General features: G+C 37.0%; 2 protein-coding genes across 2 annotated transcripts; one reads left to right on the top strand and one right to left on the bottom strand.

Moving 5' to 3' along the window:
• The first annotated feature begins 408 nt into the window (after nt 1–408).
• On the top strand, nt 409–10,190 carry VIP1 (VIRE2-interacting protein 1). The gene is made up of 4 exons (XM_028201168.2): nt 409–1,187; nt 1,788–1,920; nt 9,426–9,510; nt 9,682–10,190. Exons 1-4 carry the CDS (start codon nt 610–612, stop codon nt 9,912–9,914), a joined length of 1,029 nt encoding a protein of 342 aa, XP_028056969.1. The 5' UTR covers nt 409–609; the 3' UTR covers nt 9,915–10,190.
• A 4,482-nt stretch (nt 10,191–14,672) lies between these two features.
• On the bottom strand, nt 14,673–23,686 carry EMB1075 (Pyridoxal phosphate (PLP)-dependent transferases superfamily protein). Its single transcript, XM_028201167.2, has 5 exons — nt 23,130–23,686; nt 16,738–16,969; nt 16,454–16,647; nt 15,968–16,104; nt 14,673–15,355 (listed from the first exon to the last, which is right to left on the bottom strand). Exons 1-5 carry the CDS (start codon nt 23,431–23,433, stop codon nt 14,789–14,791), a joined length of 1,434 nt encoding a protein of 477 aa, XP_028056968.1. The 5' UTR covers nt 23,434–23,686; the 3' UTR covers nt 14,673–14,788.
• Nucleotides 23,687–24,467: the final 781 nt, after the last annotated feature.

Here is a 24,467-nt window from a genome sequence, read left to right as displayed (position 1 = left end):
CATAATAGTGTATGGATTAAAAATTCCATAAACATGAGCATTATACCAAGCTAATCTCTCTATAAAAAAAAAATTAAAAATTGCATGCACAAAGCAAATGTATATTGTCTAAGGTGTAATTTACAATTTGCAATTAAAAATTTAAGCTCTAAGAAATAACGAGTAGATTCTCTCTAAGTAATAACGATCCCATATTTCTCAATTCATATGAGATAAGTGGGTACAGTGAGATGTTAGGTGAATGTAAAATATACTCTCCTCATAAATTGAAACTTTTAAAAGGGGAAAAGCGTTATTTAAATTTTTTTTGAGGCCTCACTAAATATAGCCAAAAATTTGAGGGGGTTCATGTAATTAACAAAAATATTTAAAAATAAAAAAAGAAGCCAACCGCCACATGGTGGTTGCGTAGACTATGGCAATGGCCCCACTCAATCCATTAATTACAATATTACCCTTATCCGTACAAATTCCTTGCAATAATGCCCTTCCTTTTACCAAACACCCCCCCCCCCCCCCCCCTTCTGTCTCTCTCTCCTCTCAGAAGTAATAATTGCAGCTCAGACAATCCATTAGCATTAGCAACACCACCACTCAAGCAAAACAAAGATGGACCCAAAGTTCGCCGGAAAGGCCGTCGCGGCCCCGTATTCGGGGCGGACCGACATCGACCAGATGCCGGACACACCAAACCGAGGGGCCCACCACAGGCGGGCCCAGTCCGAAACCTTCTTCCGATTCCCGGATGACATCCTCCTCGACGATGTCGTGGCCGACTTCAACCTCGCTTCCCTCGATATCCCCTCTCTCTCCTCCGACACCGAAGCCAACGCCCCCATGGCCCTTGATTCCTCCAAATCGGACTCATCCAACGGCGGAGACAAGTCCAAGCCCACCAGGTCCACTGGCCCCACTCCCCACTTCCGCAGCTTGTCCGTCGGCGCCGACTTCTTTGAGGGCTTAGAGTTCACCTCCGGCGATGGCGCCGCCGTCGCCGCCGAATCCGAGAGATTTGGCGGGAAGCCGCCGGCGGCCAGCCATTATCGTCACAGGCACAGTAACTCGATGGACGGCTCGATGTCGTCGTTTGAGGCCGATTCATCGGTGATGATCGATGGAGTTAAGAAGACCATGGCTCCTGATCGGCTCGCTGAGCTCGCTCTCCTTGATCCCAAGCGAGCTAAAAGGTTTTTTTTGCTCTGTGTGTGTGTGTTGTGTAATTGGGTTGAATAAACTAGGAATATTACCTTCCTTTGTATCCATTTCTTTCTGTGATTTAAGTGTTTTTTTTTTTTTTTTTTTTTTTTAAATTGATTTTTTTGGGGGTAATTTTTAATAGGTTGAGTTGATTGAGTGGTATGTAGAACAATTTTCTTTTCTGAATCTTCAAATTCTCTATTCTTCGTTTGATCACTGAGAAAACCAAGGGAAAGAGAAAGAAAAAACAAAAAAGAAAAAAAAAAAAAGAAGAAGAAAGGCTGAACTTTAAGTCCCATATCTTCTGCTATATATTTTTTTCCCTGGAAAATGGGAAAACAAAGTTTTAAATTCCTAGAAACTACAACAAATAACATAGGATTCAGCGGTTTGATTTGTTAGTATTTTTTTACTCTCGATTTTTTTAGTAATCATATTAAGTAGGTTGGTTGAGAAGAACCTAAATGTAACTGTCAATGGGTAATGAAAACAATTGTGCTACTTTGAAATAGACAAGTTGATTTTTTTTTTATTTTTTTTATTTTTTATTTTTTTGAGCTTACATGTTTGTTTGTTTGTGTTATTTGTAGAATTCTTGCGAATCGACAATCTGCGGCACGTTCAAAGGAGCGAAAAATACGATATACAAACGAGCTGGAGAGGAAAGTACAGACCCTTCAGACGGAAGCTACCACCCTCTCTGCACAGGTCACAATGCTCCAGGTATTTTGACTCTCTCTGCGTTACTTTTTACAATAGAGTATACAGAAAAGCCGCTGCTATATAATCAGACTGATGATTTGAGGCAAGATCTTATGCAAATTAATGGTGAACCTTGTGGTCATGTACGCTGACTATGAGCTTTGGAAACTTGTGTTTCCTATGTTATTAGGGCTGCAATTCGGGTGGTTCTATTGGGTTAGTGTCCCTAACGAAATGCACAAAGGTTTTCCCTGGTCCACCCAACCATAAACTGAACCCCTTGCCCAAAGTACTTTGGCCAAACCCGAACCTGAGCCTGACCAACTAAATTTGGATTTAACTCGGGTTGTGTGACTAACGTATTCTGCTCATTCATCATATTAATGTTCTAGCCCACTGATACATCATATTAAAGAAAGATGCGTGTGGATTAATAACATTCTATAAGAGTATATATACATACATGGATACATAATAAACATTAAAGATAGAAAGAGAAATTTTGGAAAAAAGAATTCATCAAATTAGAAGCTCCGTAAAAACAAAGAAGAAAAGAGAGGAATAAAGCAAGAGCAGCTTGGTTTAATATAAATAGAGACAAAAGAAAGTAAAAAAAAAAAAAAAAAAGCTTCATGCATTGATTAATTGATGACATATAGATACATATGCATGTATGTACCCAACAAATATTTCCATGTACCACTATATATGAGAAAAAGAGAGAAGGTGAATAAAAACCAATGTCAAGCTGTGGGTGCCAAAGGGTTTGTGAAGGAGTGCTGGTGATGAGATGACATTGTGATAGCAAGAATTGGTGGGGGTTGCTTAATTGTTAGATTATCATTGGTCCCAAAAACTTGAGTAGTTGGAAAAGGGTCCAACAATATGTATCATGCTCTCAACATCCTCTCTCATGTGTAACCCTATCTTGCATGTAAAGATGCAAACATCCAAATATGTATAGAAACTGAATGCAAATGACAAATAAATGCAAACGGAGATACCTGATCCTTTGATCTCGTAACTTTACCTTTGACATCATTTTATAGCACCACTAATCTCAAAATCTTGAGTTGTAAGGCAATGAATTCAACAATACATATCAATCTATCTAACATCCGCCCTCGTAATTTTCATCTTGCATGTGGACATGCAAACAAACATATATAAAGAGAAGCAACATGCAAACGGGAACAAATGCAAACAGAAATATTCGAACCTAAGACCTTCACTAACTTGAACTCCTATGATATTATGTTAGATCACTAATTGCCATGTGAGAGAGGGTGTTGAATAATTGCTTCGGCAGATGATTTATCGTATTTTTGCCTGATTTAAGTTCGAATCATCTGCCGAAGTCGAATCATCTCTGGGTCTTCTTCTGCCGAAGTGAGTTCGAATCATTTTCCTTCTTCTGCCGAAGTGAGTTCGAATCATCTGGGCCCTAGATCGAATCATCTGCCGAAGTCGATCGTCTGCCGAAGTCGAATCATCTCTGGGTCTTCTTTTGTCGAAGTGGGTTCGAATCATCTTCCTTCTTCTGCCGAAGTGAGTTCGAATCATCTGGCCCTAGTTCGAATCATCACCTGCATCTCTTTGTTCGACTTCGAATTGAAGAAGAACACTGTCGAACTCGAACCTGTGTTAAAATTAATTGAATTATTTTTTAAAATTAATTTTTAATTCGCAAAAATTTATTTTTAAAATTAATTCAATTATTCAATTAATTATTTTAATTTCCTGTTATTCAATTAATTTCCTGTTATTCAATTAATTATTTTAATTTCCTGTTATTCAATTAATTATTTTAATTCAATTAATTCAATTTATTTGTTTGTTTTAATTCAATTAATTTCCTGGTTATTCAATTAATTATTTTAATTCAATTAATTTGTTTAATTCAATTAATTCAATTAATTTGTTTATTGTAATTCAATTAATTTAATTTCCTAGTTATTCAATTAATTATTTTAATTCAATTAATTTCAACTATTTTAATTTCTTTATGTTCTTTAATGTTGTTAAAATATGTTTTTTAATTTCTTTATGCTGAAACATTGAATTGCTTGTTGGATATAATTAATGAATTGCTTGAAAATATTTATATTTTTATCTATATCATTTATTTTTAAAAAATATCATTTTTGGTCGCCTCGCTTCGATGAAGCCCTTGCCTCGCCTCGCCTCCTCGCCTCGCCTCGTCGCCTCGCCTCGTCGCCTCGCGCTTAGGCATTCGGTGACCTTGTCGCCTCGATTCGCTTTTCGCCTTAAATAACACTGGGTATAATCCCTCTTACTTGGTACTCCCATCGTCCCAATTTGGTAGTTCCTTTTGGGAGTTCTAACTTTTTAAGGGAACGTGCAATTATTGCACTTTAATTCAAATTTCAAAGCACTGATACTATAATTGTCACGACCCGAACCCGCCCCTATGGGTTAAGGACGTAACCGGCCAGTAATCCTGAGATTACCTACGGCCTCAAACCAAAATAGACATAACTCGACAGAGTAAAGGGGCCAAACGGAAGCAATAATCAAAAACTTTGTCCATAAAGCTATGCTTATAATAACGCCCACTTAGTACACATTAATGTGTGTTTGGGAGGGTAAAGATTGAGTCCACACCTAACCTTTGGCATAATATACAAAGTGGTGGTCTCAAGACTTGAACCCATAACCTCAAGGTTATATGCACTACAAAACAAACCATACTCATATACGTTAATAACCCACAACAAGTACAGTATCACAAAATCCTTTACATTCAGGATCATCCAAGCTGAGTCAACCCATATTAAAACTATATACAAATGTACACAAAGTTCTTGCCAACAAAACAAACTATAAATACATAACAAAATGGCAAGGATGGGTCTCGTACGTGAGACACAAGGCTGACTCTCCAAAACTCATGTTGTTCCTGGCAGACTTCACTGGGGCTGAGTTTAGACTTCCCTCGACTCACCTACAAACACATGAATGAGCGTAAGCGATAGCCCAGTGAATAATATCGAATACATAAATTACATAAGCAATATGAAGAACAACATGCTCCGAACGGCCTTGGGCCCAATACATATTTCTGCTTAACATATATACACTTATACAAAATTCAGATCAAATGACTGTAGTTCCAAACATACTGGCCTTTGGCCCAATCATTTACGTCAAAACGGCTTTCGGCCCATTCATTTACGTCAAAACGGCCTTCGGCCTATACATTCGTGTCAAAACGACCTTAGGTCCATTCATTTATGTCAAAACGGCCTTCGGCCCACTCATTTCTATCAAAACGACTTTCGGTCCATTCATTTCTATAATGTCAAACTTTTGTCCACAATCCCAATTAGCAACCCATAAAGCTTATAAGGGAAATAACAATTGGACATTGACAAGCTTTCAAATGTCGATATTACTCACAGTGATCGGCTTGTGGATTCACCCTGGAGCTTGACCCTACACATTTCATGAACACAAAAGGGTCATTATCAATTCAACCCGTTCTTTAATTCACATATTCCTCTTTAGGTTTTATTCTTATCTCATTAACTCATTTACAATGCTTAACACATGCCGAAGAGTGCTTACAAGTGAAAGAGAACAGAAAACAAAACACAGAAAGAGCATATAAAATTTCAAAAAACAGGGTCCCCGCTCAAGCGTCAACTTTCCCGCTCAAGCGGATCCTTAAGGCCTGCAAAAGTACTAGTTGCATGAAAAATACGCTCGGGCGTGGAATAGAGCGCTCGAGCGGAAGGCCTGTCTGCAAAACTCCCGCTCGAGCGTGATATATCCCGCTCGAGCGGACATCCAACTCTGCAAAAGTGCTGGGAGCACGATTTCTTCGCTCGAGCGGCCCTTCTCCCGCTCGAGCGGAAGTCAAAATTCTGGAAATTTCAGGTTGTGTTCTTGAGTTCCAAATCGATTTTCTAGCTATATTACTTGCATGCAATGGCTCAAATCTCAAATATAATCATACTAACATGAAACCAATGCAAGATTATAACATTATGAAGCTCAATCTCTTGATTTATCTACATGCATGTCCCAAAATATGTCAAACCCAACGCCAACATAGCAAACTCATGCATTCAAGCTCATATCTTCTCAAATTGTACATGCATGTGATGAATTAGCCACATTCTCAACTTAAATAACACAAATGGTGATCAAAAAATGAGTTTCCTTTAACATTTCACATGGATTATACACATTTGTGTTCAAACATGCAATTTCAAAGTAAGTCTTCACATGCATGCACATATTAAACTTCAATTCAACAAATCCAACACAATTTCATTTCAATCGCACTCTTGATCACCAAATTAGCTTGAATACACACAAAATTACAAACTATAATCCAAGAATTACTCACCTAAAAGCTTTAATCTTCTAAGCTCTAGTCAATTCTTGAGCTAAATCTTCAAATTCCAAAGATTGGGCCAACAATTACACAATTCTCTCCTCCCCCGTCTCTACAGCCGGCTCTCTCTATGTTTTTGAGTCCCAAGTTCAGTCAAATGAGGTGAATAAGAGAGAGTAGGGAGTATAGAGACTTAAAACAAAACCCACTAAGGCGAAATAATATTAATAAAGTAATTGGGCTCTAATTTATCAATTAAATCGACTTAATTTGACCCGAATCAATTTTTCAATTAAATTTCACCATAGGCTCTAAAAATTACGCTAATCACAATAGCGTAATTAATTTCGGGTTCGGTGGCCGATAAGACCTTCAATTTAATTTCCAAAGCAGATTATTCAAACAGATATTCCTACGGTGAACAGATAAAACTTCAAAATCACATATTTTCATATAATGGCACGTAAAATCATGCTAAACACATAATCATACTCAAATTAAGGACCAATTAGCATACTACGGAATAGGGGTATCACAATAATATCCTTTAATTGTCATTTTTAAAAATATTTAAAGCCACTTTTAAGCGATAGTTTTGGAAAACTACACGTTTATTTACTTTGTTTTCAGATAGGACTAACATTTTGGAACATCCCAAAATGGGAAGATGGACTAACAAAATGGGACAGAGTGGTTATAATAGAAGGGAAAGGTGTTGGGGGGGGGGGGGAGGATTTGGGATCCTTTCATAGATAGATTTCAATTGAGGACTGGTCTGTATGTTAGACATCTTTTGAGGCCCCGTTTGTTTTCAGAGGTAGAATGGAGGGGATTCATAATGAGGAAATTAATAGTGAGGAGATTGTTAGTGAGGAGATTAAGTAAAATTGTATTTGTTTTGATGATAGCTGTTAGTTTAGGAATTATTAAATTATTTTTATATAAAATAATAAAATAAATAAAAAAATATAAAAAATTAAACATTAATATTTAAAAAAAAAATTTCCAATATATAAAAAATAAAAAAATTTCTAATCCCCTCACTATTTTTCTAATACCATCTCCACCTCCTCCATCTCAATCCCCCTTCCAACCTCCATCTATATCACCTCCTTCACCCTAATCCGCTCCCCAACTCTACAAACAAACACAACACTAAATAACCCCACCTCCATCCAAATCCCCTTCCATCTATTTAACCCCAAAACAAACGGGGCCTCAGTGACATGATAGGTCACATTGCGTGTTGGGCATTGTCCAAGTTACTTGAACCTATAACAGATCTAGTGGACGTCAGTTGGAACTCGATAAGGCACAGTGAGGTAGTGGATTATGTTTCCTTAAAGGTAGATATGTTGGTTGATGAGGCACTCGTATCATATGGTAATTTGACTTTCCTTTTCTTGTGACAAGTTTCTCCTACATTTGTATTTTGTTATGCTACGGCGCTTGTTATAGAGTTGCATGTTCTGTCTTCAGATTCTATTCTGCATGGTCTAAACTCACTGTTGTTGAGGTTACCCGTTTGGCAAGTTGGGTTGGGGCTAAAATAGCCAATAAGCCAAAACACCTAATCACATCACTCTCTACTTTTCTGCACATCTTTTCATAAAAAGTTAAAAAATCAATTAAAATTGCCTATTCCCAAAGACCGTTGGGGCAACAGAATTTGATATTCACATCTAAATTCATCTTATATCTGTTAAATATTCTTCTTCTTCTATTGGAAAAGACTAACCTTCTTTGTTCATCAATTTGGAAGTTCAACTTCTTGTCAAATTGTGAAACTCATTGCATGACCTTCTTGTGTAAGCATTAATGGTCTTGAGAAACAGTGAGGCTGTGAGAAATCCTCACTTCCAATGTTGCCCACAAAAAGTCAGAGTCAAGGTTTAAGCTGCTATTGATATCAACTGTGATTGGAAAAAAGCTCAATTTGTATTGCAATGGAAAGCTTTGCATAGAAATGAAATCAATTTTTTTTTTCAAAAAAAAAAAAACTTCGTAGGTTTAATAGTTTAACCAAACTTGGTGAGATGTCCTGTATGTGTGCAATTCTTGCTTACATGGGGTCTTTTTCTTTTTCTCTCATCATCTATATGCATCATAATTTCAAGTTGGATTTTCCATTGGTACTTGCATTTGTTTCTTTTTGGTAAGTTATCATATAGGAAAGTGTTTTGATGGCCAAGTAGGAGTAGTAAGATTTGAGTGATGGTGCAACCAGAATAAGGGAAAAGCGAGAAAGGTTGTTCAACATTATAGAGAAACCAAGATTGCTAAAACTAAGTTTGATCATTTATGTCGAATCTCAAGTAGTTGGAATTGAAGACCCGGTTTGCTTGAGTTTAACCTGTAAGTGGATGTCTATACACAAAATACTCTCATCATGTACTGTGTATAAGCTGGTGTTCATTCAGCTCCTTATCTTTTGTTTTGTTCATCTTATGTTTTGAAGTATCATACTACACGCCTTGGTTACTGACTAATTTCATGCTTGACCTGGTCAACAAAATAATATTATATAATATTTAGTCTTGGCTTTGTTACCCTTATCTACCGTTGAATAAATCTTCTCCCCCTGCACCCCCTCCTCCCAATTTTAATGTTGTGCATAAAAACATTTGAAACATTATTAATTTTTGGAATTCACGTGGTATTTCCTTTTAAATTATGCAAATTTAGCAGTGTTATTCTCATCACAGGAAATCGTCTTATTTTGTAGCCCCTTCTCATTTCTTTTGGGTATATAAGCCATTAATTGGTAACATGCATGATATTGCTCTTGGCACCGACTTGCTTTCCAAGGGAGATAATTGAATCACTTCATTGGTGAAATCATTAGTATTTTAATCCTTTGATAAACGATTGACATTTAATTAATCCAATTTTATGATATTTACCTCTTTTACTTGGTCTATCTTTGAGGGTATTCCCAAATTTATTTCCTCTTTTCCCACTTGATGTTTTCTTAGTTTACAAATATCTGAAATGTCCTGTCAGAGCTTCATTGAGCGTATATATGATTCACTACCTAACCAGAGTTTAAAAATATATGATATACTAGCTGATCACCTGGATGGTAATGCCATGTTGATCCACCAAAGAGGTAAAGAAAAATATGAAAAACCATCGACTTATGTTTAGCATTTCTTGTACGCAGAGAGACACAACTGGATTGACTACTGAGAACAAGGAACTCAAACTGCGGTTACAGGCGATGGAACAACAAGCACATCTTCGAGATGGTAGGCATTGTTTTAATAATATGAATGCTACTTCCATAGGCGTTTGGGAACCACATGGAAATGATATTTTCATCTTTTCAATAATATGAATGATATTTTCGCTTATTGGTTTATGATAGAATCCATGGGAGGTGAGGAGTTATAATTTTTACTTGTTGCTATTGGATGCAGCTTTGAATGAAGCACTGAGGGAAGAAGTACAACGGCTTAAGATAGCAACGGGTCAAATCCCAGCTGCCAATGGAAACCCCTTCAACAGAGCTCTACCTCCACAATTCTCTTCCCACCCACAGATGTTTCAGCAATTCGGTACCAATCAAACTCAGCAGCCCCGACAGCAACATCAGACGCCAAATGCTCAGCCCCAGCAGAGCTTCTCAGACTTCAATCAGAGAGTTCCGTAATATCCCAGAAATTTGTTAGCAATTATAATTCGGTGTTTGTGGGGAATTAGATAGCTCGTTGGAAGGTCGCATTCTGTATATATGAATGTGTTGTTACAGATAAAAGTTGTGAAGGGTGTGATCAGTGCTTTGTATGAGTTATACAGATGGTGGGTATGTATGTACTCTCTTAGGATAGAAATCATATGCTTATAGAGTTATTAGATACTGGTGGAACATGTCATGAGTTATGGCTATTTGTACTTTTAAGAGAAAAATAATTTCTTTTATTTGAAATTCTGGTAAGAAGGTTGTTTTCTGGAGTTAGAATGATCTTCGTTGATCAAATGTACTAAATAGGTGATGGGCACTGTACAGAGAATTCTAATACAGGAAGTAAGCTCTATTTTGCCAACCAATGATTTAAAACCCGGACTGGACTGGCCAATCAGACCGGTGGAACTGGGACTTCGGCCTAGTTCCGGTCCGGAGGAAATCCAAAACTCGGACTAGGCTGAAAACCGACTTCGATTGTTAAAACTAGAAGAACCATTGGTTCAACTAGGAAAACTAGTTATGAAAAGACCTGGTGGGTGGAAAATTTTTAATTTTTTTTCTTTTCTTTTCTTCTTTCTTGTATATATGTATAGTTCTTCAAAATACTTAACTTGAAAACGAATTTGAAAATATAAAGTTACTGAGATAGTTATTTTTTTTGAGAATGAGCACTCAAATTTTTTCTGACCCTATCTTATTCTTGTCTGAAGATGCTCTTTTATAGATGAAAAGAGTTACTGTGAGCCTTGTGAAGAGTTATTGTAAGCCTTGTGAATGAATCTGACTTTGAAAAAAGCACATGGGAGCTGTCTGCATCTTTCGGTGAGTGATTAAAGTTGATAGCTGCTTTTGACTGTGTTGAATTTGTCGGTTGGATGAATTATGATGAATGATGAATAGTAATGTTAACTTTCTTGATGAATAGTGAACAGTAAATTTGATTTTTTTCACTATTCATTGCTTTCGGTGGAGAAATGTGACTGAAGGAATCAATATAGATATATATATATATATATATATATATATCAGTAGCTTTTCTCAAAAGAAGAGTATTAATTGAAGCTGATAAGTATGTCTATATAGAATCCAATGACTATGTCAGGCATATGGGTCCTGAGCATCTTCAAATTGGGATCCATAGGGATCCATAGGGGTTTTGATTAGTTGAGCCTTCAGAAGAGTCTGAATTTGAACCTTCTTCTGAACTTTCTTCATCGGATGACTTAGCTTTAGCCATGAGTAGACGGGCTATTTGGAGAAGTTCATCTTTGGAGGACTTGGACTTGACTTTGGGCTTATCCTTTGATTGATCAGTTTTGAGCTGTGCTGACTTGGATTTAACCTTTGACTTGGAAAAAGTCGATCCATTGAATTTACTTTTAAATTTCCTGATAAAATCTTAGATAAAATCCAGTTACAAAGATTGTTAGGATCCCTTAATTATATTGCTGAATTTTACAAAGACCTTAGGAAAACCTGTCAACCACTCTTTGATCAGTTAAAAGATAATCCTCTTTCTTGGTCTTCTACTCATACTGACATTGTTAAACAAGTCAAAAAATATGTCAAGTCTCTACCATGCCTTGATATTCCTACTGAAAATTCCTTTGCAATTGTTCAAACTAATACTTCTGATATTAGTTATGGTGGTATTCTTCTCCAGAAAATCACTTCTCAGTCATCTGAACAGATTGTTCATTTTCATTCTGGTGTCTGGAATAAAGAACAAAAAAATTATAGTACTATTAAGTAAGAAATTTTATCTACTGTTTTATGTATTAGTAAATTTCAAGATGATATTTTAAATTAAAAATTTTTACTCCGTGTTGATTGCAAATCTGTTAAATATGTTTTAGAAAAAGATGTTAAAAATCTTGCTAGTAAGCAAAGCCAAGTTGCTATTGATTCGTGTTACTGCTTGAAGTGTTATTTTATTTAATCAACTCTGTTCATTTTCTCTACAATTGTTTGCAGTTCTCTTAATCTGTCAAAAACTTTATCTGTGTCTTTCCACTTTGTCACTAGCCACCCATCTTTCGTCTCAGGTCCTAGGTAAGTCCTTTGGTTAGGCAGTATTGGATACATAGGGGTTCTCCGGAATGGGCATGTGTGAACACATCGTATGTGAAAACATGATAAGTTTAGACAATATATTAAGCTCACTGCAAAAAATAAAAAAATGAAAAAATCAGTCGATTATTTAAAAGTAACTCTTCTGCCAGCTCTAGGTTAATAACACTACCCTCTATACTTAATTAAGGTCTAGTAATTAATGAAGAAGATGTAGAAATACAAAATGATAAAATTGATGTAAGTTGGAATATACCACAATTACCAATTAAAGAAATATATAAAACTACTTTTATGCAGTCAACATTTCATGTAAATCTTCATGTCAAAACCTTAGAACAAGTTTATGTTTTAAAATTTTGATTAAAAACTCTTATTTCAAGAGTCTCCTCTCATGAGGAGGAGTCTCATTGAAGTTTAAGGAGATTATGAAAGTCTATTGCTATTTATAAGAAAAGATTTTTGAGAGACAACTTACAAAATTTTATGTGGGACTTAATCAAATTATTTGAATCATATTGATTAGAGGGAGAGTTGAAAATTTCATTTCCTTCCAAAATTAAATCTAGCTTTAAATCAATTTGTTTGGAGGGAATGTTTTAATTTCTTTAAAACAAGTGATTTTTTCTTATCAATTATGACTTTATTAAATATTATTAATAAATATTATGCAACAATTTTTATTTTTATTTGAGTATTTATATATATTTTTATTTATTTATAATTTATTATTATATAATATTAATTATAACGTCACGGTTCGATCGCTTTGACCCGATAGTTGAACCAATGACCCGTCTATCCAGTCCTTTTTCCTGTTTGCTCACCGGTCCGATTTTCAAAACATTATTGGCAACTTATTGTTTTAGTTGAAGATATAAAAAAGTTTATTCTCTCTATTTTTTTCTGTACATTTTTTTTTTTTTTTTTTGGGTGTGAAAAAACTAAAGTCTTTAAAAAGTCAATTTCTAAAGCAACCCTCCTAAATCTTAACCAGGGAATAAAATATATTTTCACAGAAACATGAAAAGCCCAAACCCTAACCCTATTTAATTATCTCATTTTCTCATCTTCTCATCGAACTCTCAGCAACCAGTGCAGTACGTTTTAGTTGAGTTCTTGTAACTTTTAATTTGTATAATACTTACATTCCGTTTTAGTAGTCATTCATTAGTTATATAAATGAAAGAATAATGTTTTAATATATTTTATTTTGGTTGCCATTATATTCTTATATCGTTTACATTATTAAAAAGAATATCAATATAATTATATTAAAACTATAAAGAGTTATTATATTTTTGTTACAAGTCATTTTAATTTACCAAACATAAAATAAAAATAAAAATAAAAATAAAAAATATATTGGGGGTTGTTTAGGGGTGAACAAACATTAGACTGAACCAGTACTATACGGTATCGAGCCTAATCTAGCCATCCTAAGTCTAGTCCTAAAGAATGTTAAAATTCAAAGTTTGGCTACTTCACCCAATATATAAGAGTAGAAGATAGATACTGGCGGCGAATTTGAAAACTGATTGAAGTTATTGTGGCATGTTTATTCATTCAGTTAGCAATTGTATGGTCATTTTTAGAAATCAAAATTTTCTGATAAAGCTTTTAAAAGCTGTTCTAAGTAAGGAAATTGGTCACCTCTGCATAACTTTTGCTGCACTACTTGGTTGCTCTATTTTGGCAATACAACTCTAAAGGTTGGTTCACTTTCAATGCATGATTATTGTATCACTGTTTGCTCACCTTGTATTTGAACATTCTCAATGATTAAGCAAAGTTATCTTTGTAGTTCCTGCTTCCTGGATATTGACAATTATACAAATGATAGAACAGTGGAACATAAATATGGTTTTTCATCGGTAGAGCCTCACATGTTACTTGTATTTTTTTTTTTAATCTGTTCCTTTGTGTGTGTGAATGTTGACTGTTTGAAGAAGCTTTATGTCACTTTATTGACACCAATTATCAATATTTCATTGCAGTACCCTGACCCATACTTGAAGTATTATATATTATGGAGAATTTCCACGCCTTCCATTTAAAAGCTTTATGCCATTCTTATCCTCTCCTGAAAAGCTTTGATGATTTATGGCAAGCAACTTCCATTTAAAAGTATATCCCTATAACATAACATACATATTCCTATGCGAAGAAGGATGTAGTAATCAGCGATTATAGCAGAATTAAGTCAAAAAATTCTGTGTTCATCCAATGACGATACATATCGAAGAATAATTTTGTTATGCATTTTTGTAAGACAAATTTTTTGAATGGGAAAATTTGGTCACTTGAATATTTTATCACCCGCCCCGCGTCATAACAAGGCAAAATCCGGTTGTATACTAGTAATGGGCAAATGAGATCAGAAATGAACACAAACTAAATGATACAATTTGCAAATAATTCCAGTAACACAAATCAATTGCAGCTCAGAGATGTGTCATCTATTGAGCATCAATCAACAAGATGATGAATGTCAGAAATTTAAACCAGTAATTTGTTATATTATATCAGATTTTTTTTCCTTTTTCCTTTTTTTATTTTATTTTAAAGAACATTAGTTATATTTTCTTCTATTGTAAAGAAGAATTTCATTGATAACACTCAACAAATTGCAAAGATAACTAGATTTGGATATTGAGAAAAATGCATATCAAATTGAAGAGATCACTGGTGAACTTATTGTTCTGCTACAGAAATAATAGTAGAACCAACAAATAGCAGTTGCACTAAACCCTAAACCCCAATAGATATCACTTATGAAGAGCACAAACACAATTCTTACTCCCTATATCAGCTGCAAGACAAGGAGGTCTAACTTTCTCATCTTCATACCAAATCGAGCGCTTCTGAACTAATTCATTCAAGAATTCATCCAGCTTCTCAATGGTGACATTAGGCATCACAATAACATGAGCCATATTACCCTCGCATGCAAGTTGCCACCGCCGAACAAACTCCTCATCTAGAGGTCGCTCAAACACAACCGTGCTACTAAGCTCATTCAACATGGCACTAATACCTGCTTCCCTAAGGCTGTCTTTCAAATAGTGAGCATTTCTGAGGCACTTCTGGACTTCTTTCTGGAACCCCTTGTAACCTTTTCTGTTCAGGGTGTACCACAAAAAGATGGGAGCGTGGCCGTTCCGGCTTCCCATGATTGTGGCATCCCTTGAAGCGAGGTACTCGACATTCCTCGATAGGGCATTAATGTGCTCAATCCTTGTCAACTGGACACCGCATGGCATTGGACATCCCACAAACTTGTGGCCAGAAACACTCACACTTCCAATGGGCTTCTTGAAGCTTACCTTGGGAGCCTGTTCATCAATCCATCAACAAAGTGTAAGCAGCTAGAGAAGGAAACTAAGAACCAACATAATCCTATAATGTGGTGTATTAAATTGTGTAAAAGATTAGATTGATTACAAGAAGACTCAAAAGAGGGACAGAGTTGGGAGATAAACCTATTACGAAGAGACAGCTAATTAAATACATGTTCCCATCCTCAATAAGCAAGCCATGAATTAGGACCATAACCTTTTTTTTTTGAACTACTAATCAAATGATCTGGCAAGCTAGGAAGAAACAAATGAGGATCAAAATAAAATTACCAGGAAGGTTCTCAGTGAAGTTCATACAATTGGGATCACCAGTTTTCTAAATCACCATTAGTAAGATTTAGTGTGCGCGATATACTTGGACATTCCTCGACCTTTCTTGGTAATGGCTATAAAAAGATATGACTAGAAACTTCTCTACTCTACTGTGTAATGTGATACATTGTGATTTTGGGGAAAGTATAATATAGCCTATAGAAGCTATGTGCCCAGAGATTCCAGATAGATCTCCTTGAAAACTCAAATTCATGGGCCCAAAAGCCTTTCACATGAACAGGATATGAGAAGCGGAAACAAAAGCAAATAACTTACACGTTTGACAAATGGCATCATGAGTCCAAATAGAGCTCCATCACAATGGATGTAGAATCGATCATGTGAGAATCCACATTCTTCAAGGGTCTGTATAACAAGATCAAGATCATCAACCGCTCCTTTGACAGTAGTACCTGCAATACAACGAGATGTGAATCAATTTATGGAGAAGTTTTTTTTTTTTTTGATCAGCAAAAGTCAATTGTTAATTGTTAGATTAGTACCTATGGGAGTTAGCCTCCCCACCCTTTGCAAAGCACCAAATGGTTGCCCCCTTAATTCAACTCCCCTAAGGAGAGTTAAACCCATGGACTTTAGGAAAGTCTTGGTGGCCAACTAGGCTAGGCCTAATTGATTAATTTACGGAGATGTTAATGGTGTAGACATGGGCTTCAATAGCCATGAATGTGCATGTCTTCATGTATCCGTTTGTGTGTGTGTGTGTGTGTGAGAGAGAGAGAGAGAGAGCGAGAGAGTAGCTACCTATGTTCACATTAATTATGGCTGGTTTGTCCTTGTTAGAGAGTAGCTTTGCTTTGAAATCTGCACAATTAATCTCCCCAGTGACAAAAGTGCCAACCTTAACGCATTCCATTCTGTACATCCGTGCTGCTTTGAAGACAGAGTAATGTGATTCTCGCGATGCATACAAAATTCCATCTGGAAACACTTCTCTCCTGCACAATCAAATTATGCATATGCTATAACAATTCTTAAACAGGCAGACAGTTCTCCAAAAATGAGAAACAAAGCTAGGATATACTAACCCAACCAGGATTCCATGAAGATTGCCTTCTGTGCCACAGTTTGTAATGTATCCCCAGTATTCGCTCTTCTCTATTTCCCATAGACGGGCAAACCAATCCAAAACACCCACTTCAAATTGTCTTGAATGAACACCATAGTTGCTTTCAATAAATGGATCGCCAAGGTTGTTTATGGAGAAATGCTGCAACTGTGCTAGAGCACCATAATCAAAGTCCAGATTATATGGGTAACCTGCAACATAATTTATCAACAAAAAGCCATAAGAAACCAATATATTTCAGGTAGGAATTGAGAAAGGACTTCAGAAGTACTGACCAGTTGTACAAATCTACAAGGCCATGGACTACACAACGTGCAACTTCTAATAAACTTATACAGGTATATAAAAGCAACAAAATGTATCTACAATATGTATCTAAAAAGCAGAACTAATATTAGAGAAGACCAAGGTTAATATGTGGAAGCTTTATATAGTAACTAGAGCAATGCTATATATCGCCTTTATTTATTTATTTTTATACTGTTCATATCATTTCCAAACAAGAACCACGATGAGTATCCAAATAGGCTTCCTGTGATACAAAACAATGACAAAAAAAATACCTGTTTTTTGGAAGGTAAGCATGTGAAAATCAAATGGTAACATACAAACAAGAAGGGGATAAAAAAGGTGACATATAGGCTATAGCATTTATGTAGTGAATATAAGAATAAACAATGCTTGATATTGAGGATCTCATATAGCTAGTGCAATCCACTCCGTAACAAATGACAAGAGGATATCGGAACTACAATTCCTCAAACTCAAATGCTGTAAACTGACCAGTGTTCCTGGCACCAATAAGGGTTTAGTTAGAGGTGTGGGCTGCACTCATACTCAAACTCATGTTCTCATGGCCCATGCCTCAGCTTTCACAATTGCATCAAGCAATAGCCCCCAAATTTGTACAAGTATAGATCAGAGGCGTAAACAGAAAAATTGGATACGAGTTTCTGAACATGTGTCTCATAAATACTTTTTATTAATTGTATCTACAAAAAATGTGCTGAGTACATATGAATGTCCCTAGTTCTAATGTCTTGCCTTACATTGAGATTGAATATTATGATGCAGTTTATTGGACAAAAATTTGGATATACACCGGCATCTGATCCTTGACAAGCTGTGAATTTGGTGATACATTTACACCAATGAAAAAACTAAACAGGAGATTCATATGCCCCATGTTGCAATTATGACTAAAAAATTGTTAATAATAATAATCATAAAAAGCAGTGTTACTATTTTTTGCTACAAGTCAGTAGAAAATGTTAAAATAAGTTGAAAAAAACAAATAAGCTGAAAATTTCAAAAGTTCTAACCAACAACAAACATACAACATTTAAAATAAAACCACATTAACATCAAGCTTACAAATCTGCAAAAGGGTTTTTTTACCTAACGTGGGTGACTAAATTCAGATAAACATAACCAACCTAATTCACATAAAATCAAAATCCAGTCTTTTGGTACTATTGATTCATAATCTATTGTATTCAAGGTTTTAAAAAGCGGCCGCAACTGTTACGTAACGCCGTTACGTAACGGTTTTGGTGGTTACCGCCACCCGTTACGGCCGCTTTTGCAGTGTGATTGAGATTCACAGGTGTGTTAGCAGTAGCGGTTGTAACGGTGCCGTAACGGCCTATTACGCATCGTGTTAGTGTGTTAGCTTAGTGTGTTAGCTTTATGTTAGTGGTTTATACTTTATGTATAGTGCAATGTTAGTGCTTTAGATTTTCATCATTACAATTTGTAAATCGTCTCCTATATAAGGAGCCCCTAACCATATGAATACATACAATCTATTCTACCTCTCTATACATTATTCAAACATGGTATCAGAGCTAGGTTAAGAATCTAGTAATTTCGCTTCACCGGCGGGCGGCAACCTCGCCTTGGCCGCCCGCCGGACCTCAACCTAGTCCGCTGGAATTTTCTACACATAGCTTCGAGTTCTTCGCCATCAACGGCGGCAACATACTCCCTGAAAGAGAGACAGACAGGACGATCTTGAGCCATGGCACCACATTCTCTTCACAGACAGGTGCCGACACGGCAATACACCCACCGAAGCAACTTGTTCCCGACACGCCAGCAACTGTTCTTACAGACCTCTCTCTCTCGGAGGCAACCCAGCAACACCCACTCGAGCTTGCTCTCGGAATGACTGAACCAACCTCTCTCTCTCTCGGCAGTTTGGGTTAGGGAGAAGGAGACACAGATACACCATTGGAGAGCTCACGCTCGCCGGAGCCATACTCGACTTCTTCGTCCCAAACGTCGCTCCCGACACCGGCTGCGGCGCCGACACAAACGACGAGATCGGCCCATAACTGCGGCTGATTCAATCCGGAACCACCACCAAGGCTCTCTCCCTCAAACTGATCTCTCACAAACGACGAGATCGGCCCATAACTGCGGCTGATTCAATCCGGAACCACCACCAAGGCTCTCTCCCTCAAACTGATCTCTCTCTCTCTTTGAGGGGGCCACCCAGTCAAACCCTCTTCCTCTCTCTCTTTCCCTTTGCTCTCCTCTGAGTTTGGTGAACCGATGTGGTCTGACAAAGAACAAAGTTGCAGTAGTTTGAATGGACTAACAGAACCCAACACTTCCGTTGCCACCACAATGCAAGTTAAGAAGTCTTCAAGCTACCCACTTATGAGCTTTCATGGAAGTCAAGCGACCTAGACAACGCTGCAGGATTGGCTTGTAATACTGGAGAGGTTTCAGAGACATGACTCTTGTCATCGCCTTTCGGTTGGAAGGGCTTAAACAGACCTCCCCCACTAACTGAATCGCCAGTCAAACCCTCTTCCTCTCTCTCTTTCGGCACCTCACAGACCCATGCATCACACCCTCTTCCTCTCTCTCTTTCGGCACCTCACAGAACCATACTCAGGCACACTGCCACAGCCCACACAGCATACACAGACACACGGCAGCAACCTATTCCTCATTGAGCACACAGACACTCATCACACGCCTGCACATGGCCGACACCACTCACTACACCCACACTTTACACACGGCATGCGCGCCACAGACTGGTCACCCACATTCCCTCTCTCTCTCTGGTCCCTTTTTTTCTCTCCCCCATACCCCCTTTAATCATATTCTTCTTTTGCCTTCCTTTATTCCACCCACCAGCGCACCTGCTTTCCCCATTAATACATTTTTTATTATTTTTATTTTTATTATTCTTCTTATTCTTAACACCAAAAAAAAAAAAAAAAAAAAAAAAAAAAAAAAAAAAAAAAAACTTTCACAACCAACTCGTTTTTCATTCCACAAACTTGTTATTTCTTCATGCCAGGGGATCAATCCCGATCAGAATTTTACAGCAAAAAAAAAAAAAAAAAAAAAAAAAAAAAAAAACGCAAATCCAACACCCACAACAACGGCTTTGTTTTCTTTTCTGCAGACGGCCACACACCGACATCCCTTCTCTACTCTGCCGCCGGTCTCTTCTTTTTGCCTCCGTCCTGGGCGGCCCTTGCCGGTGTTGCCTCCGTGTTTCCCACTCCACTAGGCACGATCACTACTCCCTGCTCCTCCACTGCAGCATATGGCGGCCCTCCAAATCGGAACATCACGGTGGCCTTCCGCTTCAGCTCCTTGTTTTCTGCCCTTAGCACGCTTATCTCTGCTCGCGCATCCTTATACATGCGTTGGAGCAGAGCCAGCTGGGAGTTTAATTGCTGCACCTCATTTGTCCTACTCTGCAGCCGGTGCGACAGATTTGTAACCGCCGTCATGGACTCCACACATGCCTTCAGAGTATACTGATTAGCCTCCACATCCGTTTGCACTGCCATTTTTTGCTCCACCGACTGCATCGGAAAGTTCAACGGCGCAAACCCAGTGGTGTTTGGTTGAGGTTCACGGGACACCGCACCAGTTCTCTCTCCTGTGGCCTCGTTGAGATCGGGAAAGAGAGTGAGCAGCCCACGGGACGACGAAGCCATTTTTTCTGGGCCACAGAGTGTTATAGAGAGTGTTACAGATTATCTTCTCAGCAAAACCTTCTCAGCAAACCAAAGAGTTTTTCAGAGGATTTTCGCCAATTGTTTGTCTTCGCCTCTGCCTCAGCTCTGTCTTGGTTAAATAGCCGAGGCAGCCACGCGCATCGCGCGCCTCTTCTCGCCGACAAACTGGCACGCCTTTTCATGGCACGCCTTTTGATGCATTCGGGCACGCCTTTTGATGGCACGCCTTTTGAGGGTGCGGGCACACCTTTTGAGGGCACGCCTTTTGAGGGCTCGATATCTACATCCATGTATATCTTTTGGGCAGCCTGTCTACACACTCATACAGTGTCTTCTACACCAGTCAGCTTTATCAATCCCTTTGTTTCAACCTTAAATAGGTTTCTATCTTCACACCTATTTGAGTTTGAGGGGGGGTTATACACAGTATCATGTATAAGTTGCTCATGGCGCACTCCCTAAGTCGCCCCCTTGGTGCACCACCACAATTCTGCCACAACGGTCCGACATGACCCCATAAACTGTCTGCTACAATCGGTCCAACATGACCCATAAACTGTCTTCAACAACGGTCTGACACGACCACACAGTGTCTGCTACAACGGTCCGACATGACCCCATAAACTGTCCCGACATTGATTCCGGTCAGCTGCTACATCGGTCCGACATGACCTCGTAAACTGTCTGCTACACCGGTCCGACATGACCCCGTAAACTGTCCTGCTACATCGGTCCGACATGACCCCATAAACTGTCTTCTACATCGGTCTGACACGACCACACAGTGTCTGCTACAACGGTCCGACATGACCCCGTAAACTGTCTGCCACAACGGTCCGACATGACCCCATAAACTGTCTGCTACATCGGTCTGACACGACCATACCGTGTCTCCTATCCTGTTTTATTTATCAGTTTATTTTTCTGTTTTGTGACTCTCTCCAAACTCAAGTTGGCTAGTGCCTATCCTCCTTGAGTTTGAGGGGGGCTGTTAGTGTGTTAGCTTAGTGTGTTAGCTTTATGTTAGTGGTTTATACTTTATGTATAGTGCAATGTTAGTGCTTTAGATTTTCATCATTACAATTTGTAAATCGTCTCCTATATAAGGAGCCCCTAACCATATGAATACATACAATCTATTCTACCTCTCTATACATTATTCAAACAGTTACGTAACGGTTCCGAACTGTTTCTTTCTAAAAAACACACAAAAAAAAGCTGAGAATGGGAGAAGAGGGATAGAGAGAAGAGGAAAGATAAAGAAAGAAAATGGAGGAGCAAGAGATAGAGAGAGAAGAGGGAAGATGAAGAACATATTATTGATTTGTTAAAACTGTAAAACCTATGATATTCTATTCAACTGCTATCACTCAACCATTTTGTTTGTGTGTCTCTATCTATATATTGTTTGAAAATAATAATAATAATAATAATAATAATAATAATAATAATAATAATAATAATAATAATAATAAGTGTGGTCATTATCTATTTGGCTTGGTTAAAATATGTATATATTCTCTTACTTTTGTCATTATTTATCTTATATATAATAGTTAGTGATTGATTTTTTGTATAATATAAAGTCATTAATTATTAAAATAAAATGTAAAAAACTCAGTTTATAGTAATTAAAAATATGAAATATATTGGATTATACTTAAAAATTTACAAAAATTGATCAATATTTATTTTAAACCCAATAAATATAATCATATAAAAAAAATATACGTATCGGTAAGTTTTTTTCAAATTGTGCGAAAAATAAAAAAATTCACAGTTCCGGCTACCGCAACCGTTACGCTACGGCTTTTACATCCCGCAACCGCGCCACCGCCACCGTTATAGTGATCGCAACCGTTTTTCAGAACCTTGATTGTATTACATAAAGTTTACATTCTATATCGTGTGAACAATGTCGCATTTTTAAATTTTCCAATAATGCACTTCACATCCAATTAACTGCTAAAAGGTTTTTTGAGTTTAAACGGTTTCCTCGTTCATCAAGTAGTCCAAAAAAGTAAATTCATAATCACAAAAGAAACCCAAGAAATAATAGAAGTAGGTTGTTCAAACTGTCTAGAACAAAATGTCCGGCAATAAATAAATAAAAATCAATGCAAATGTTCAATTTCACAAATGAGAGATCTATCCTCCATTGCGCTTATGGATTGAATTGTCACAATTATGATATTTTAGCCAACTCTGGCTTAGGTGAGGCAACTATTACTGAAAATAACACGGTTCATATCTTTTTCCTACACCTATTTCTGAAGTTTGCCTCCATTTTCTCGGCAACCAAACAGAGCATTAAAAAAAAATGAAAAAAAAAAGAAAAAGAAACCAGTTGATGGCTTACCTAAATGATATTTGGTCCTCTCAATGAGGGTTTTGCGATACCTAGCCAAGATACTGGCCATGAAGGCCTCCATATCGCCGGTGGACTCATCGTCCGCATCAGGCTCCGTGATGGTGAGGCACGTAGTGTGCACGTTCCTCCCTAGAACAATCTCTCTCTCCTCCTTTTTCTCTCCGTTGGAAGCCACAACCGGAGGCAACGGTTCCGCAGGGACGGCCGTGGGATCGAAGCCCTTCGACAACAGCTCGATCTTTCCGGCGTTGGATAGCACCGACACTGATTCAGCTTCTACTGTCCCTACCATGACGATCCTTCTAGATGAGCAAATTTCACAGATCTGAAATTAGATATTAGATCTTGTGGTTTGGAGAAGTAGAGAGGAGAGCAGAGTCGAAGCGTTTGAGAAAAAGAGATGGGAAAGAGGAGCGTGTGAAATGGTGTTTTTTTATAGTCGACTGCCGCGAATGTTGGAGGTGTCCGGGTATTTTCCCTACGACTACGAATCAAGAAGCTTCCCTCCACTTCACCTTTTCATCTAAAATCGTTTAATTTATATCAAATTATTTTCTCTTGCGGTCCTAAAATAATAGTTTATTTTTAAAAAAATTAATTTTTTTAATAGTATAATTATTATATTTTAAAAATATTAATTTTTAAATTTATTATTTTTTGATAATATATTTTTTAAAAATATTAATTATCATAATTATACTTTTTGTAATATTAATAAATTTAAAAGAATGGTAAAATAGAAAATTCATATTATTTTATTCATTAATTTTTGAAAAAATGACTAATATTTTGACATAATGAAAAGAGAATAAAGAATTAATATTTTGGGACAGAGGAAGTATCAAATATTAATATATTTATTAACAATATTACTAATATACTCACAAATTTGAATATGATGAACCACATCAATTTATGAGTGTTTTAATAAGACTGTTAGTATCCTTAGCATTATTCATTATTTATACACAAAAAACAAAAAAACAAAATGAAAAAAATCTGGATTATATGCACTTTGGTTATGATAATGGGAGGTTAGTTATTACCCATTCTAATAATACTTATAACATTATTTTGGTTATAAATAATTCAATAGCTTTTTGAGTTATGATATTTATATATTTTTAGTATTGTGAGATTATTTATTTGGAAAATGCTATGGTATGCAAATTATGACATTTGTAGTCTACAAATGTCATAATTTGCATACCATAGTGTTCGATGGGCATGGCCACATGGCCCAAGATAGCCCAACCCACAACTGTCTTGGACGGCCCAAGTAGGCATTTAGTTACAGTTTAGTGGGTGAAACTCAACAGTAGGCCC

This window comes from Camellia sinensis, chromosome 3 (assembly GCF_055761805.1).
Source record: "Camellia sinensis isolate YWXY chromosome 3, ASM5576180v1, whole genome shotgun sequence".
Lineage (NCBI taxonomy): Eukaryota > Viridiplantae > Streptophyta > Magnoliopsida > Ericales > Theaceae > Camellia > Camellia sinensis.
Note: the sequence above shows the minus strand (reverse complement) of the source record. Positions and strands in the feature narration are given on the sequence as shown.

Bases quoted from the DNA above. Each gene is read 5' to 3' on its own strand.
- VIP1 (XM_028201168.2), top strand. From the start codon at position 610: ATGGACCCAAAGTTCGCCGGAAAGGCCGTCGCGGCCCCGTATTCGGGG. The intron at 1,188-1,787 runs GTTTTTTTTGCT...TGTTATTTGTAG, and splicing joins GATCCCAAGCGAGCTAAAAG to AATTCTTGCGAATCGACAAT. The intron at 9,511-9,681 runs GTAGGCATTGTT...TATTGGATGCAG, and splicing joins ACAAGCACATCTTCGAGATG to CTTTGAATGAAGCACTGAGG.
- EMB1075 (XM_028201167.2), bottom strand. From the start codon at position 23,433: ATGGTAGGGACAGTAGAAGCTGAATCAGTGTCGGTGCTATCCAACGCC. The intron at 16,105-16,453 runs GTAGCTACTCTC...GTTGTATTGCAG, and splicing joins CATAATTAATGTGAACATAG to GTACTACTGTCAAAGGAGCG. The intron at 15,356-15,967 runs GTAAGTTATTTG...ATTGATGAACAG, and splicing joins TGATGCCATTTGTCAAACGT to GCTCCCAAGGTAAGCTTCAA.